The sequence below is a fragment of the Ambystoma mexicanum genome, chromosome 3p (assembly GCF_040938575.1).
Source record: "Ambystoma mexicanum isolate Mex_15411 chromosome 3p, UKY_AmexF1_1, whole genome shotgun sequence".
Classification (NCBI taxonomy): Eukaryota; Metazoa; Chordata; class Amphibia; order Caudata; family Ambystomatidae; genus Ambystoma; species Ambystoma mexicanum.
In genome coordinates, this window is record NC_090925.1 from 213,392,056 (window position 1) to 213,406,413 (window position 14,358).

At 47.3% G+C, this 14,358-nt stretch overlaps 1 protein-coding gene across 2 annotated transcripts in view; it reads left to right on the top strand.

The window, feature by feature from the left end:
- The window catches only part of NCAPD2 (non-SMC condensin I complex subunit D2), a 565,387-nt gene that overhangs the window by 441,899 nt on the left and 109,130 nt on the right, over positions 1-14,358 (top strand). For both annotated transcript variants that reach the window (XM_069650673.1, XM_069650674.1), the window contains exons 23-28: positions 9,758-9,863; positions 11,294-11,417; positions 11,502-11,657; positions 11,843-12,020; positions 13,341-13,435; positions 14,113-14,193. In XM_069650673.1, coding sequence (XP_069506774.1) covers positions 9,758-9,863; positions 11,294-11,417; positions 11,502-11,657; positions 11,843-12,020; positions 13,341-13,435; positions 14,113-14,193 — 740 coding nt within the window. The remainder of the gene's footprint in view (positions 1-9,757; positions 9,864-11,293; positions 11,418-11,501; positions 11,658-11,842; positions 12,021-13,340; positions 13,436-14,112; positions 14,194-14,358) is intronic.

Below are 14,358 nucleotides of genomic sequence, written 5' to 3' on the forward strand. Positions count from 1 at the left end.
CTGTATACTTTTACCGAACATTGCTGCTAGAAATCCCATTCGGGCAGGAAACCTGTTTCAGGAGGGCAGTCCTCCTGAGTTTTCTGGTTTAGATGGGGTCTTCATCTTCACCCCCCTCCTCCAGGTACGCGTACTGCTACAGTACAAGAATATAGATGAGGAATCTGTGGGTGGAAGAACAATTTACTTATTTCTTGATAATGTTCTTTCTGATGGATGTTCCTACCATAGAGGCCCTCCCAACCTACCCCACTTGACACATAGCTAGTACACCATTGATTCTGCGGCCCCTCTGTGTCAAGTTTGGGGGAGTGGGAGTCTGAAAGGTGCAGGGTACGTAGAGGCGTCTGCTCGAGCCACGCTGGCAGAAAAGTTCCTGAAGATCTGCTGCACTGGGACACGATTATCATAGACGAGTAATCAGAGAGAGGAACAGCAATCAGAAGAACCTTCCTAGGCGGTAAGTAATTTGTTCTTCACTGCCATTCTCTCGGTCAAACTCTGGGTATTGTAAGGAAGGCATGGTATCAATAGTATGACAGACGCAAGTGACCACAGTTCAAGGGTGTTTATTGAACTTCAACAAGGGTGTGTTAAACTCCTATCTTATCCTCAATCTTTAGATGGGAGCAAGCTACACCCATCAAATAATAATCGTGCACTCCTAGTGGAGTCTCGTCAAAATAAAAGGGCCTATAATAAAAAAAAACTATTGCCAATCCTTACCTCAAAATACAAACAGTGTAGGGTAGTGGGAATAAAAAAAATAGAAGTGTTCACAAAATGGTATGTCAGGCCTTCCTTCCCCACATTTTCAGCATGGGACAAGGCGGTTCACTAGAGCATAGCACAATCTCTGTCTTCTTCGGCACAAGGATACAGTTCCATTACCAACATCAGGGCCTTCTGTACCCAAGTCTCTTAAGTTAACAGTCTGTTGATTCAGAGGGCCTTTCCATCAAAACTAACTTCCTTTCCTCTTACAATTACTCAAGTCAGGTGATTCACTCTTCACCCCGGATTCCCCTTAGCCGGGCTCAGATCCTTCCTATTACACATTTAGTCTCCCTCACCCAGGCTTCGACCAATTGTAGTTCGTATTAGGTTTCAAAACTTTCGAATCTGCACAGGGTTTAGCTTGACCTGTTGCAGTACCACTTCCATTTCCCAATTCACAATTTACATTTGCCACCTCTCAGTTGGATACTTAACAGAGACCTTTGAATGAGCACCCACATGGTGCCAGACCACTCTGTTATGCCATTTAACTTGGCTGCAAAAGTTTAGTCACTCCTTGGATGTTAAATTATTTCTCCAGCATTGGATCTTTCATGGATTCACATGCTTAGAATATTCCCCGTCGTCAGGCTGGGAATCCTCGGTAAGCTATATAGACCTTTTCTATAGGAAAACTTCTGACACTTTTGTGTCCTATCTACGTCGTTTTGGGCCGCGTACGGCAGCGCCACTAGGACCTAGAGGTATAAATAGCCACGCCCCCGCGGCTCCCTCAGATTTCAACCGTCTTCCAAAGTAGTGGGATTACCTCGAGTATCTACTATTTTATTAGGTTGTGCGTTCTTCTGCTTCTTCAACTGTTTCTTTTCGAAGAATGTCTGGAAAAGTGTTATTTCATCCGTGTGCTACATGCGGTCTTAAGAAGGTGTATGAAGGAGACGGGTATATGGACTGTATCTACTGTCTTCACCCTCATCATACGGCGGACACGTGAGAGATCTGTCAAGGCTTCTCACAAAAGACCCTAAAAGACCGCAACAGACGCCTGGTTACTTGCTCAATGACAGGGCGGGTGCGTACCCGGCATCGGAGGTAGGCTCTACAGCCTCGAGATGTAAGTCTCCTGTCCCCCCTAGTCGCTCAGTGTCGGCGGAGCCTCTGGCGAAGAAATCGCGCTCATCTGAAAAACTCCCCTCGGAGAAACATCCTGCGAGGTCCTCCTCTTCTCATAAGGCTCCGTCGTCTTCCTCCTCATCTAAAAAGGAGAGAAAAGACTCATCGAAATCCTCCTCAGGAGACCGTCCTAAGTCTACCTCGAGTCGAGAGTCCTCGTCCCACAAGTCGAGGTCAACAACGGTGGGAACGCCTCAAGGCCCTGCGCCACAGACTTCATCGACGACGATCCGGTCGTCGACGCCTGCTTTGTTTTCAGCGTCGGCTCTTCCTACGGCTATTTCGTCAGGCCAAACAGCGCCTATGGAAAAGATGTCGTAGTCAACGGTGGCCCCGTCGGTGGGATGGCAACCGTAGGTTTTTGATCCGATCCCGCCTGAGGCCTTGCTGCAACCAGAAGCGGCTTTCTCCATCTCGTCGGCGGAGGATGACCGTGATCCAGTCGCACATCCAACCGATCTGGGATTACAACCAACTGGTTCGGGGTCGCTCTTGAGTGGAAGTGCCATTCCAGTTACCTCTTCCTTACTGAATCCCAGGCTGTTCTGTCCCTGGAGGTGTTGAACACACATTGCAGAAGCTGTTGGAGCGGTTGGATACTCGGTTACCTCAACTGGTCCCGACAGTGTTACAGGCTTCGCCAGTTGTCGACGAGCCGGGCCCGGCTCCTCGCCCTCCATCCAGAATTCCTACCGCTTACCCGGTTGAGGAAGATCGTTCTCGTCCACAGGAAGAACTGTCGGAGTCGGAACGTGAAGGGTCGGGTTCAGACATCTCATCCCCCTCAAGGAACCCTACATGGGACTCTGAAGCGGAGATGGAAACTCCAAAGAGTCTGGCGCAGCCATCACCACCTGATGACGTGGGTGCTTTCCATGCCATGATGGGTAAGGCATGTGCGGAGTTTGGCCTACTCCCAGAAGAAGAGAAAAAATATTTTTTTCTGTTCGATCATATGGGCAAGAGAAGAAAGGCGATATTTGCTATCCCCATTTTAGACCATGTCTGGCAGGAGGGACTAAAAACCATGCGTCACCCTTTTTCAGAACCGTCAGTAAAAGGTTGATTGGAAAAGAAATTCAAGGCTCCGGAATCGACTCCCAAGTGCCCAACGTCTCAAACTTCGCCAGAATCAGTGGTATCTGCCGCGGCGGCCAGAAAGGCAAGGTCGCAACACAAATGCACGACCCCGCCAGACAAAGCCAGGAGACGAGATGCTTTTGGGAAGAAAGTGCTATCGGTTGGAGCTACTACAGTTAAAGCAGCCAACTCCCTGGCTATTATGGCCAGGTATGATAGGGAAATGTGGCATCGGCTGGCTCCTATCTTGGACCATCTCCTGGAGGAGCACAAGAAAGCTGCCATGCTGCTCGTACGTGAGGTAGAAGAGGCTTCCAATCATTCCATTAACATTGCTGTCGACCTGGCGGAATCGGGCTTTCAGCAAATCAACAATGGGGTAGTGTTACGAAGGCAAGCCTGGCTTAAGTGCACGACGTTCAGACCAGAGGTACAATATAAGGTAATGGATATGCCGTGCGAAGGAGAACATCTTTTCGGGGAGAAAGTGGATGAAGCCTTGTTGGGCATGAAAGAAGATTCTGACACGGCTCGTTCCCTTGGAGCCCTCCAGAGTGGTAGGAATTTTCGTCCCTTCAGAGGAGCATCAGGTAACTCCCGGTTTGGATCATCTAGAGACCGAGGTTTCAGCAGACCCTCCTACTCTTCCCAAGGCTACAGACGTGCAGCCCAAGCTACTCGTAAAGGCAGAGATTACCAAACCTCCAGACGACGAGGCGTCTACTCCTCGTCGACGAAGGATAAACAGGCCAAAAGCCAGCAATGACAACTTACAGAACGTCCTGGGGGCAGAGTGTCTCGTCACGTCGACGAGTGGGCGCGCATAACAGACCAATGGGTTTTGGACACGATACATCTGGGCCATTCTCTACAGTTCAAGGGCAAGCCACCACGTATTCCACCGTTGGTCTTGACGCACCCCCACCTTCAAATACTAATGCAAGAGGTGGCGCTTATGCTGCAAAAAGGGGCGATAGAACTGGTCCCGGTGGCAGAAAGAGGACAGGGAGTGTATTCCTGTTACTTTGTCGTCAAGAAACCCAATGGAAAATGGCGTCCCATTCTAGATCTACGAGCTCTCAACAAACTGCTCAAGAATCAAAAATTCAAGATGCTCACACTCCAAGAAGTGATCCGTTCGATACAACCGCTAGACCTTCAGGACGCATACTCCCATATCCCCATGCGTCAACGACACAAACGATTTCTACGGTTCGTCGTCAGACGAACCCACTATCAGTTCAAGGTCCTCCCTTTCGGACTGAAATCGTCTCCCAGGACGTTCATGAAATGTCTGGCTCCAGTAGCAGCCTGGTTAAGGAAAGAAGGTCATCATGTGTACCCTTATCTGGACGATTGGCTGGTGAGGGGATTGTCTCCGGAAAGGGCACACTAAAGTCTGAATGCCACCATGGGCCTCCTACAACGTTTGGGCTTTGCGATAAACTTCGAAAAGTCCTCCTTATCGCCATCAAGGACCTTGGTCTTTCTGGAGGCGGAGTTCCAGATGCAGTCAGGACTGGTAAAGCCATCCGTAGAAAGGGTTCTGAAACTGCAGCAAAAAGCATCGGATTGGAAAGTCGACACCAGAGTGTCAGTGCGAAGGTACATGTCGTCCTGCATACCCATAATCAACAATTGTCGTCTCTTCATGAGATCGATTCAGGAATTCTTGGCGGATCGATGGGCACAGAGTCGAGGGCTTTGGTCGGACAAATTGACCATCAACAGCAAACTCGTCCAAGCGCTTCAATGGTGGAGAATTTCCATAAATCTGACAAAGGGAATGCCCTTGCTAGAACCGGTGTTCCAGATGACAGTGGTGACGGATGCTGCTTTGACTGGATGGGGAGCTCATCTGGATTCCCTACAGGTTCAGGGTCATTGGTCATCGGAGGAGTCCGGCCTTCATATCAATGTGCTGGAATTAAGGGCGGTGCGTTGGGCCCTGAAATCCTTTCTTCCACAGATAAAGGGATCAGTTGTATGGATTATGATAGACAACATAACAACAATGTTTTATCTAAGGAAACAAGGAGGAACTCGCTCCAGAACTCTGTCGACCGAAGCCCAGGAGATCTGGCATTGGGCCCTTCAGCAGAAGATATATCTATTAGCGTTCCACTTGCCAGGAGTCAAAAACTTGCAAGCAGACTCTCTCAGCAGGGAGATGAATCGACTACACGAATGGGAACTGAACGACCAACAACTGCACCGTGTCTTCGAGAAATGGGGTTGTCCGGCCATCGATCTCTTTGCGACGAGAGACAACAAGAAATGCCCACAATACGCGACCAGGTGGCCTCAGCAAGACTCACTAGGGGAAGCGTTCTCTTTCCCATGGACGGACAAGTTTCTGTATGCCTTTCCCTCGTTTCCGCTCATACGTCGGACGCTGCAATGGATCCACAGATATCCATGTCGGGTGATCCTGGTGACCCCGTACTGGGCCAGACAAGTGTGGTTCTCCGATCTACTCCATCTGTCAGCGGTGAACCAATGAGGTTCCAGAAAATCCCGAACCTTCTGTCTCAGGAGAAAGGGGTTATTTGGCATCACGACCCCGACAGCCTCAGTCTGACAGCCTGGCTCCTGATTTCTCCGAGTTTGGTACGTTAGAGATTCCAGCGGACTGTCGCCGCATTTTGCAAGCGAGGGCGCCGTCCACGAACGCTTCATATTCATCAAATGGAAGAGATTCTGCATATGGTGCGCAGGTCAACCAGGTTTGGTCCCGCTTAATATCACACCGGAACAGCTTCTATTATACTTGCTACTCCTAGCTGAAAAAGGCTTGTCTGTTTCATCCATAAAAGTGCATCTGGCTGCCATTTCGAGATTTACTCGGAAGAGACATTCAACTCTGTTATTTAGTGACCGGCTGGTTAAACATTTCCTTAAAGGTTTGTTCTGAACCTTTCCTCCCACGAAAAAGTTTCTCCAAGCTGGAGTCTTAACCTGGTTCTGGCAGCGCTGATGAAGCCCCCTTTTGAGCCGATGTCATCGTCATCATTGAAATTTTTGTCGTGGAAATTGGCCTTTCTGGTGGCTATTACTTTGGCTCGACGACTGTCAGAAATACAAGCTTTAGTGATCGATCCACCGTACTTGAGGTTTTTCAATAATAAAGTTGTCTTGGCTACTAATCCTCATTTCATTCCTAAAGTGCCTACCATGTTCCATAAGCACTCTTCTATAGTGCTGCCGACGTTTTTTCCTACAACTTCGTCGGTTGCGGAGAAGACTCTCCATACATTGGACGTGAAAAGAGATTTAAAATGTTACTTCCATCGCACTCAAAGCTTCAGAGACACGAGACAACTATTTGTGGCTTATGGCCCTTCGGCTCAAGGTAAACCAATCTCAAAACAAGAACTAGCCCGATGGGTGTCGTCTGCTATTTCCTTTTGTCACTCAAAAGCCGGAAAACCGCTGGAGAAGCGTCCAAGGGCCCATTCGACGAGATCCACTTCTTCGTTGACGGCATTGTGGTCCGGAATTCCGCTGGGACATATCTGTCAGGCGGCTTCCTGGTCGGTACCACACACGTTTACCCGGCATTATTGCCTCGAACAGCAACATGCTGAGGATACACAGATGGGTTGTGCAGCCCTACGGCACCTGTTTCAATAAGTTAAGCCCCAATTACGGGGTCACATCCTTCGGCTAATGTACTTTTAAGGTTGGTGTTTTCACTGTTAACATACTATAATGTGATGTTTTGCCATGATACATATGCATTATGGTTATTGTGATATTGGTTTGCATACGCACCTCCAATGTTGGGGGATACTGCTATACAATCTATTCTAAGCATGTGAATCCATGAAAGATCCAATGCTGGAGAAGGGAATAGTTTCTTACCTGTAACTCCATTTCTCCAGCATTGGTATCTTTCATGGATTCACATGCGCTCGCCAGCCTCCCTTACGCATGCAAACCAGAGATCCCCCCATACTACTTTGGGGGTCGAAATCTGAGGGCGTCACGGGGGCGGGGCTATTTATACCTCTACGTCCTAGCGGCGCGGCCGTACGCGGACCAAAACGACATAGATAGGACACAAAAGTGTCGGAAGTTTTCCTATGGAAAAGGTCTATATAACTTACCGAGGATTCCCAGCCTGACGACGGGGAATATTCTAAGCATGTGAATCCATGAAAGATACCAATGCTGGTGAAATGGAGTTGGTGCTGCTTTGTTGTAGGAGCCAAGGACCGTACCATGGCAGCAAACGCTCCTTCCCGCCTTGGCTATCGAAGCAGGAAAGCACCATTTACCTCAGACACATGACTACACGTTTCTTCAGCTTTAATTCCAGGTCTTATGTTTCTTATTCTCAGAGGCTTGTGAAAGCAGCAGGTTTTATCCAAAAAGGTCACGGGTACTTTCCCCCTTGCAACCCTCTCTGGTCTTGCTGTCTTTCTCCTTGCTGCCATATTTGAACTGCTGCTTCCTCGTGTGTTTTGCCTTGCCCAGGGTGTGCTTTCGTGCTCCGCCTTTTATCCGTGAGGGGAAGTGTGATGGAAGTCAGGTATGTGTAATGATCAGTAATTGCCTGACCATGGTGTTGGGACATGTCAGGTATACGGCTCGGGTGTTAGTCTGTTTTCTCTCAAAGTGAGCTATCCATGAGAAAGTGTTTGCGTTGGAAAAGGAGGAGGGAGGTTGAGTTCCTATGTTTCCTGGTAGGATGGGGGGGGGAAAGGATTTACAGGGAAGGGGATACCGCGTCTCACGGTCCGGTGTCGCACTCCCTCTCTCCGAAGGCCCCCCATCCAGGTGATCCTCCTGCTCTGGTCCACCCCCAGGAACTGGATCCAAAAGCGATGGCTGTGTCATGACCACCTGGTTGACAGATCCCCGGGGACTAGCAGGTGAGACACCTTCTGGTTTCTCACAGTATGTGGATTCCAGAGCAGTTCTAGACAGAAAGACTCTGTAATCTAACCCAGGCTGCATCACACATTTTCTTGTGAGCATCTGACAGAGCTTATATAAAAAAAAGTGAGCCAACATGGTCCTTATGTGTCCACCTAGTCTTACTCGAAGGAAACCATGCAGGTTTGCCTGGTTGCTGGATTTCACACTAGACTCCATTGTGGGACACTCCAGGATGATGAGAGGCTTCCTTTGAGCCAAAAGAGATACAAAACCTGCACCCAATATTTTGATGTAGTGGTTCTGGCTGGTAGCAGTGTACAACTGTCTGAGTCAGGGTTCTGACCCAGAGAGCCTGAGAGGCACCTTGGGGGCAGTCCCCACCATAAGGGTCCCCAATGTTCCAGTCTTATTTCTAGTTGGACCTGGATGTGTTTTATTAGCGGTACAATAGTAAAGACACCTTAAAAGATGAGCAAAAAGTGACCAACAGCTTATACACCTAATTTGAATGATGTTCTCTTTAGGTGCTTTGGTGTAGCTATAGATATTCTATTGTGACGCTATCTCTGGAGCAATGGAGCGCTATACATAGAGCAAAACATTGGTAGCAAAAATGAAACAAGTCATCCAGTTAACATTCATAATTATCACAGTAAAATATATGGCTGGGGGTGTGCACAAGATAGATGGATTCTGTTACACCAAGGTGTTGCAAGAGCCAGTTCTATACATTGAAAAATGTGTGTTAACTTGTAAAGGCGTTTTCCAAGTTGTGAATTTGATCGGTTGAGGAGCTTTTAGAGATTTTGATTGACTTTAGTCCCTTATTACTGTTGTCATGCATGGCTGAAAAATGATTTTGGGTAATATATCTTGTATCTAAAAAGGGAACTAAAGCAGAGGAGGTGGGGGGGTTGTATCGACTTGGTGATTTACCCCGCAACGCAATTGTAGAATTTTTGGTGTTCCATATGTTAGGCTGAAAAACTAAATACTGGGGTTGTGAGTTACTTATGTATTACACCTAGCATAGATGCACACCATACTGTTCCTTTTCAGTTCATGTAGTCGTGTTACATGTTCTGGGAACAGGAGGTGTGAAGAGGTGGTGGGGGTCAATTCTTCTGTGCTCACAGGTCAAGGTGGCAATTGCACATCATGTATTTGAGTTAATTGGTGGGGAAAGATCAAGGACTGTGCTTCCTTTTAATAGAGCAGAAAATGTTACGTGTTAAATGGCAACACCGGCTGTGGTCAATCAGCCGCTGTAGGATCTTTTACGGTCTCCAGTTCACTTGGCTCCCAACAGGGTATACTTGTAGCAGCTATCTTTAATATTTAATATCATCATAACACTAAAGCAGGTGTGTATTATGGAAGAAGCCCCTTCATGCATAGTTGTCCTAAGATTCTTTGTTGTATAGACCCTTACCAAAAAGGGGTGGAGGAAGTCCCTACAGCACCTATGCCCAGACTAAGGGAATAATTTAGATCCTTCAAAGATGGTTCCCATGGGCATTGGAGAGATGTGGACTTTGGAGAATGATGGCGAGAATCCCAACATGCCCTAACCGCCACACACTACCTCAAGTCTAGGGTTACAAAACGAATCGCAGGTACGAGGGTGGCCTTTGGTACATTGCAACACCTAAAGCTCTACCACTACCAATTGGAGTTGTTGGAGAAAGAAGAGTTTGCATCGGCAGTAGGGTACACTGGGATGTCCACTGCACCTCAACAGTGAGGATGTACTTGTGCTGTGATTGAAGACCAACGCCCCATAATTTTCCTCCTTCCTGCTCTTGATTATCCTTTGAAGTTTTGGTGTTTGCTAGTCTACACAGCATAATTGGTGCTCTTTTTGAAAAATATATATATTTAGGGGGATGAGAGCACCATGGAGGAAGAACTGGGACTGGTCGGGGCCTGTGCAGATGACACTGAGGCAGAGCTCATCCGCAAGATCTGTGAATCGGAGCTTCTGGCTGGTAAGTCACTTCTAGTTACCTAGTTTACCCATTGATTTCAGCCTGGTTCAGAGGGCCTGCAAGTGGTCTTCAAGAATGGTGCATGTTATGTTATCTGAGATCACTTTAATATTGCCCAGTAGCATATCGGAATCCTGAGCTATAATCCTGTTTTGAGTATTGAGCTGCCAGAATGTGGAGAGCAGTAGTGAGCATATTCCTAGACCACCAACACACCCCCATCTTAGTATGGACCTTTGTCAGAAGCAGAAGTGGACCCCTGTAAGGGTGCTTCAGGGGACTGGGGACTAAACATTGCCTTGAAAGATGTGCAAGTGGTCCTGATGTGTAATGGAGAGCTGTTGGAGGTCCTTCTGGTGAACTCCTTTTATGAATAGGCTCTCTTGTTTGCCAGTTTGATTTTGTTTGTCCCAGGTTTTTGTTTAAGATTAGAGTTTTCTGGTTTAAGCCTGGTAAGTAGCTTTGTGCCTCAGACAGCCTTGGACTTTGCAGCACTAGAAAGTGACATCTGATCACTATGCCATTCAATGTAGTTGTGTGTACCACTGAAAGAACAAACACCAGCCGGTTGGGTGATCATCCGATTAGGCCGATATACCTCTGCCGTAACCTCTGTAGTGCTGTGGGAATTCCTGCTGGAGAGCCGAAAACATTCGTTAATGAATGTACTGAGGAGGCCAATGTCCCGGTCATGAGGTTTCCGCATAGAAAGTAAAGGACTTCTGACTAAAGGAGTTACTACATTCATTTTGAGGGTGGAGGCACACAACTACGTCCCTACGCTTTAGCTCATGTTGAGAGTACTCTGCGTCTTCATTCTTCATGTCCTGCATCAAAGGTGTGGCAAGGAGAAACTCCTGGGGTTTGACCGCTGGATGTTTAACAATCTAGCTCCTTCATCTGAGCATACAGGTGGCCTGCTGCTTTGTAGCAGTACATTTTGGTCACTGAAGGGGTTGAGAAGTTGGGGAAAAACCTGGGCAGGGATTCATCCTTGCAGCAGCATGTGTAATGTGGTTACCAGTACAAGAAAGGTGTGGCCCCTGCATCCGAGAGTTGAGTATGTCATATATATACATATATATATATATATGTGTGTGTGTGTGTGTGTACATGTGTATGTATATGTGTGTATATATGTATTTTTTTTAAAGGTATTTTTTTATTCAAACCCTCGTCAAATTGCAGCATGGCTGTTCAGGAGGTAGGCATATTGTGCTAATGAAAATCTCTGGCCGTTTATTTGTGTATTTAGCGTAGTCGATTATGCACTGGTTGCCACCAGAGATTTTCCAGCTTACACTTGTGCATCCAGAATATTGCTGGACTTTAGTTATGCAAGGTTTTCTTTTGAAACTTTGTCATCCCCCATCTAAAGACCTGTATCTGGTGTATTCAAACTGATTAACCTTCCGCTTTGTTTCTGCTAGATGTACAGTACCTCTCTGCATTTGTTCCGCTCATCCTAAAGGTGTGCAACAGCCCCGGGAGATACAGTAACCCTGACCTTTGTACTGCAGCCTCGTTGGCTCTCGCCAAGTTCATGATGATCAAGTAAGTTGGGGAATTATTTAAACGTGATCGTCTAGTACAAACTTCCCACACCAAAACGCCTTAACCAATCTTGCTCTCCTTCAGCTCGGACTTCTGTGATGCACACCTTCGTCTGCTCTTCACCATGCTTGAAAAATCTTCTTTACCAAGTGTCCGCTCCAATATTATGATTGCCTTGGGTGATCTCTCCATTCGCTTCCCAAACCTGATTGAACCTTGGACGCCACACCTGTATGCAAGGTATGAGGTAGAGATGGTGCATCCCTGTTTAAGTATTACTGGGGTTTTGGGGCATCATGGTAGCATCTCTTGCCAGGCAGCATTGTACATGTTGTGGGTATTGGCTGCTCCTTTGGTACAGGGTAATTGCCATCTCAGTCCACTGCAAAAAAGTTCTCTCACCGACTCTGGCTTTTCTGGGATAGGTTACGAGATGACTCTCACAGTGTGCGGAAGACTGCCGGCATGGTCATGACCCACCTAATTCTGAAGGACATGGTGAAGGTGAAAGGTCAGGTTAGCGAGATGGCTGTCCTGGTGATAGACCCTGAAGCAGAGATTTCAGCGTTGGCCCGGAACTTCTTCAATGAACTTTCAAACAAGGTAATCCGAGCCGGTACTTGCCACCGCGTACACAACTTGCTCTTCTGTTCTAGATCTCTCTCGACTTGTGGTGTTTCCCCAGGGGACTAACCTTTCTCTGTGACTTTTAAACCACTACATGGCACCTCTTGCCCACCACATTGCTACATTCTGCTCTAACTTTCAGTGTTATGCAGATGTTATGCAGATGACAGAGCTCTTCTTCAGGCTCCCCTCAGCCACTTCTGCTCCTTCTCTCATACCAGACTGTCTGGCCGCAATTCAGAAATGCACCAATGATCTCTGCCTTAATGCCAGTAAGACTGAGATCCTCTTCGGGATACCTGCTCCCTCCGTTCCCCTCTCTCTGGTTGCCCGCCCTGGGCCCCCTTCCTTTTCCTTCCTGTGAGGCTAAGAACCCTAGTGTCATCTTCAACTCCACCCTCTCCTTCTCACCTCACATCTCCATTAGTAAAAAGTCACACTATCAGCTGCACCTCCTCAGAGGTATTCTGTCTTTCTTAATCTGCCTGGCTCTGCTCTTTAACCTTTACAGCTTATCCAGAACAAGACTGTGAGACTTGTCCTTGTCCTCAAGCCCAGCTCTGAAATCTTTTCAATGGCTCCCTGTGGCTTCAAGGATCAAGTTCAAGACCCTTTGCATCGTCTCGGGAGGGTATCTCAGGGGCAACGTGCTTGGAAGACGACACAGAGCACCACATGTTCGATTCCCGGGTCCGTGCTTAGAAACCTCTGGGTATTTAGTACATTATAAATGACCTATTATATCGTCCACAAGGCTTTCTGGTGCCTGGGACCGCACTACCGCCAACGTTCTCTTCCTAAACATCCTTCTCGAGCTCTCTGCTCATCCACCTCCAACTCTCCGTGGGTCAGACGATTCTCCAAGCAGAGGGGGCGCGGGCAGATCTTGCCTCGTCTGGGGCCTCCCTGTGGAACAGCCTCGCTGCCTCTCTCAAACTTGAGCAGGACCACCTCAGGAAGCAACTTAAGACCTTGCTTTTTTGCTTCCACTTTCTCTCGTCCACTCCCCTGCTGATATCCTTGACTACTCCATGCACTGGACACCTGACCACCCACTGAACTAGGGCCCAGGCTCCTGCATGTCGCTAGAGTCCCTTCACTCTGCACTTATGAGCCGTCCTCTGGCAGCACTGTACTTGCACGATCTGAATGACACAAGGCCTAGTAAGATAGTTGTTTTGTCCTCCTTTTTGTTTTCCCCTCCTTGTCTTGTCTCGCCTAGAAACACTTGTGTACAGGCGCGTTATAAATGACTTATAAATATATATGTCTGAAACACTTGACCTATCTTTGTAGGGAAATGCTGTGTACAACCTATTGCCAGACATCATCAGCCGACTCTCGGACCCAGAGTGTGGGGTGGAAGAAGAGCCTTTCCAGACAATAATGAAGTGAGATATCTGAAATTAATAAGTCTTTTGGAGTGCGGTCTAACAGACCAATGTAAGGATTTGATGAGTCAGATCTAAAACGAGCAATCCAGGATAGCTGACATCACCCACTAAGCAGGTGCTACTTCTAGGGAAAGAGGATTTGGTACATAGCGGGTCACAAATCTAAATTAAACGTGACATGCAAACCATACATTTTTGCCAGCTACATTGGACTCCCTATGCTTTCAATATCTTCTATTAGTAAAAAGAGTTAATACTGTAGGTATGCTTGTATGGCACCAGTAGGCATGGGTAGTTACAAATAGTTAATGGTAGCTGTTGATATCAAACTGACCAGGCTCTTCTAGGCTACATTCATGAGCTAAATGGCGCTCTGCAGTTTCGATCCCTGTGGTCTACTTTGTTGCTCACCTTCTCTTAGATCAATTGATTAGCAGGTTGATGGCTAGGCCTTGTTGAACAGAATCCCTGCACAGTTGAGCTAGGGTTTGTATTGAATAAGGATGGGAGAGTATGAGTACCTGGATGGTTGACTAGAGGGCTGGGTGGGTAAGGAGCTAAAGGTGCTCCTGTAAGAGGTGTGCCCATTCTCATGTTTTGCTGCATTTTTGACTTGTGTGGAGATCATTTTCCTTGCAAATTGCTTCCATTCTTTAATTTCTCATCCTTCGCAGGCAGCTGCTATCATACATCACAAAGGATAAGCAGACTGAGAGTCTAGTGGAGAAGCTGTGTCAGAGGTTCCGCACAGCCAGGTAGGTTAACTTCATCCTCCAATCCTGTCACTTAATGCATGTAATGTCCGGTAATTGTGATCAAGTTTTTCTAACTCCCTACAGCTCCCCAGGAATGGCATACTGGAAATATATTACCATGACAAATCTCACTTTTAGGGTGATACCCAGAACTGTGTCAATTTG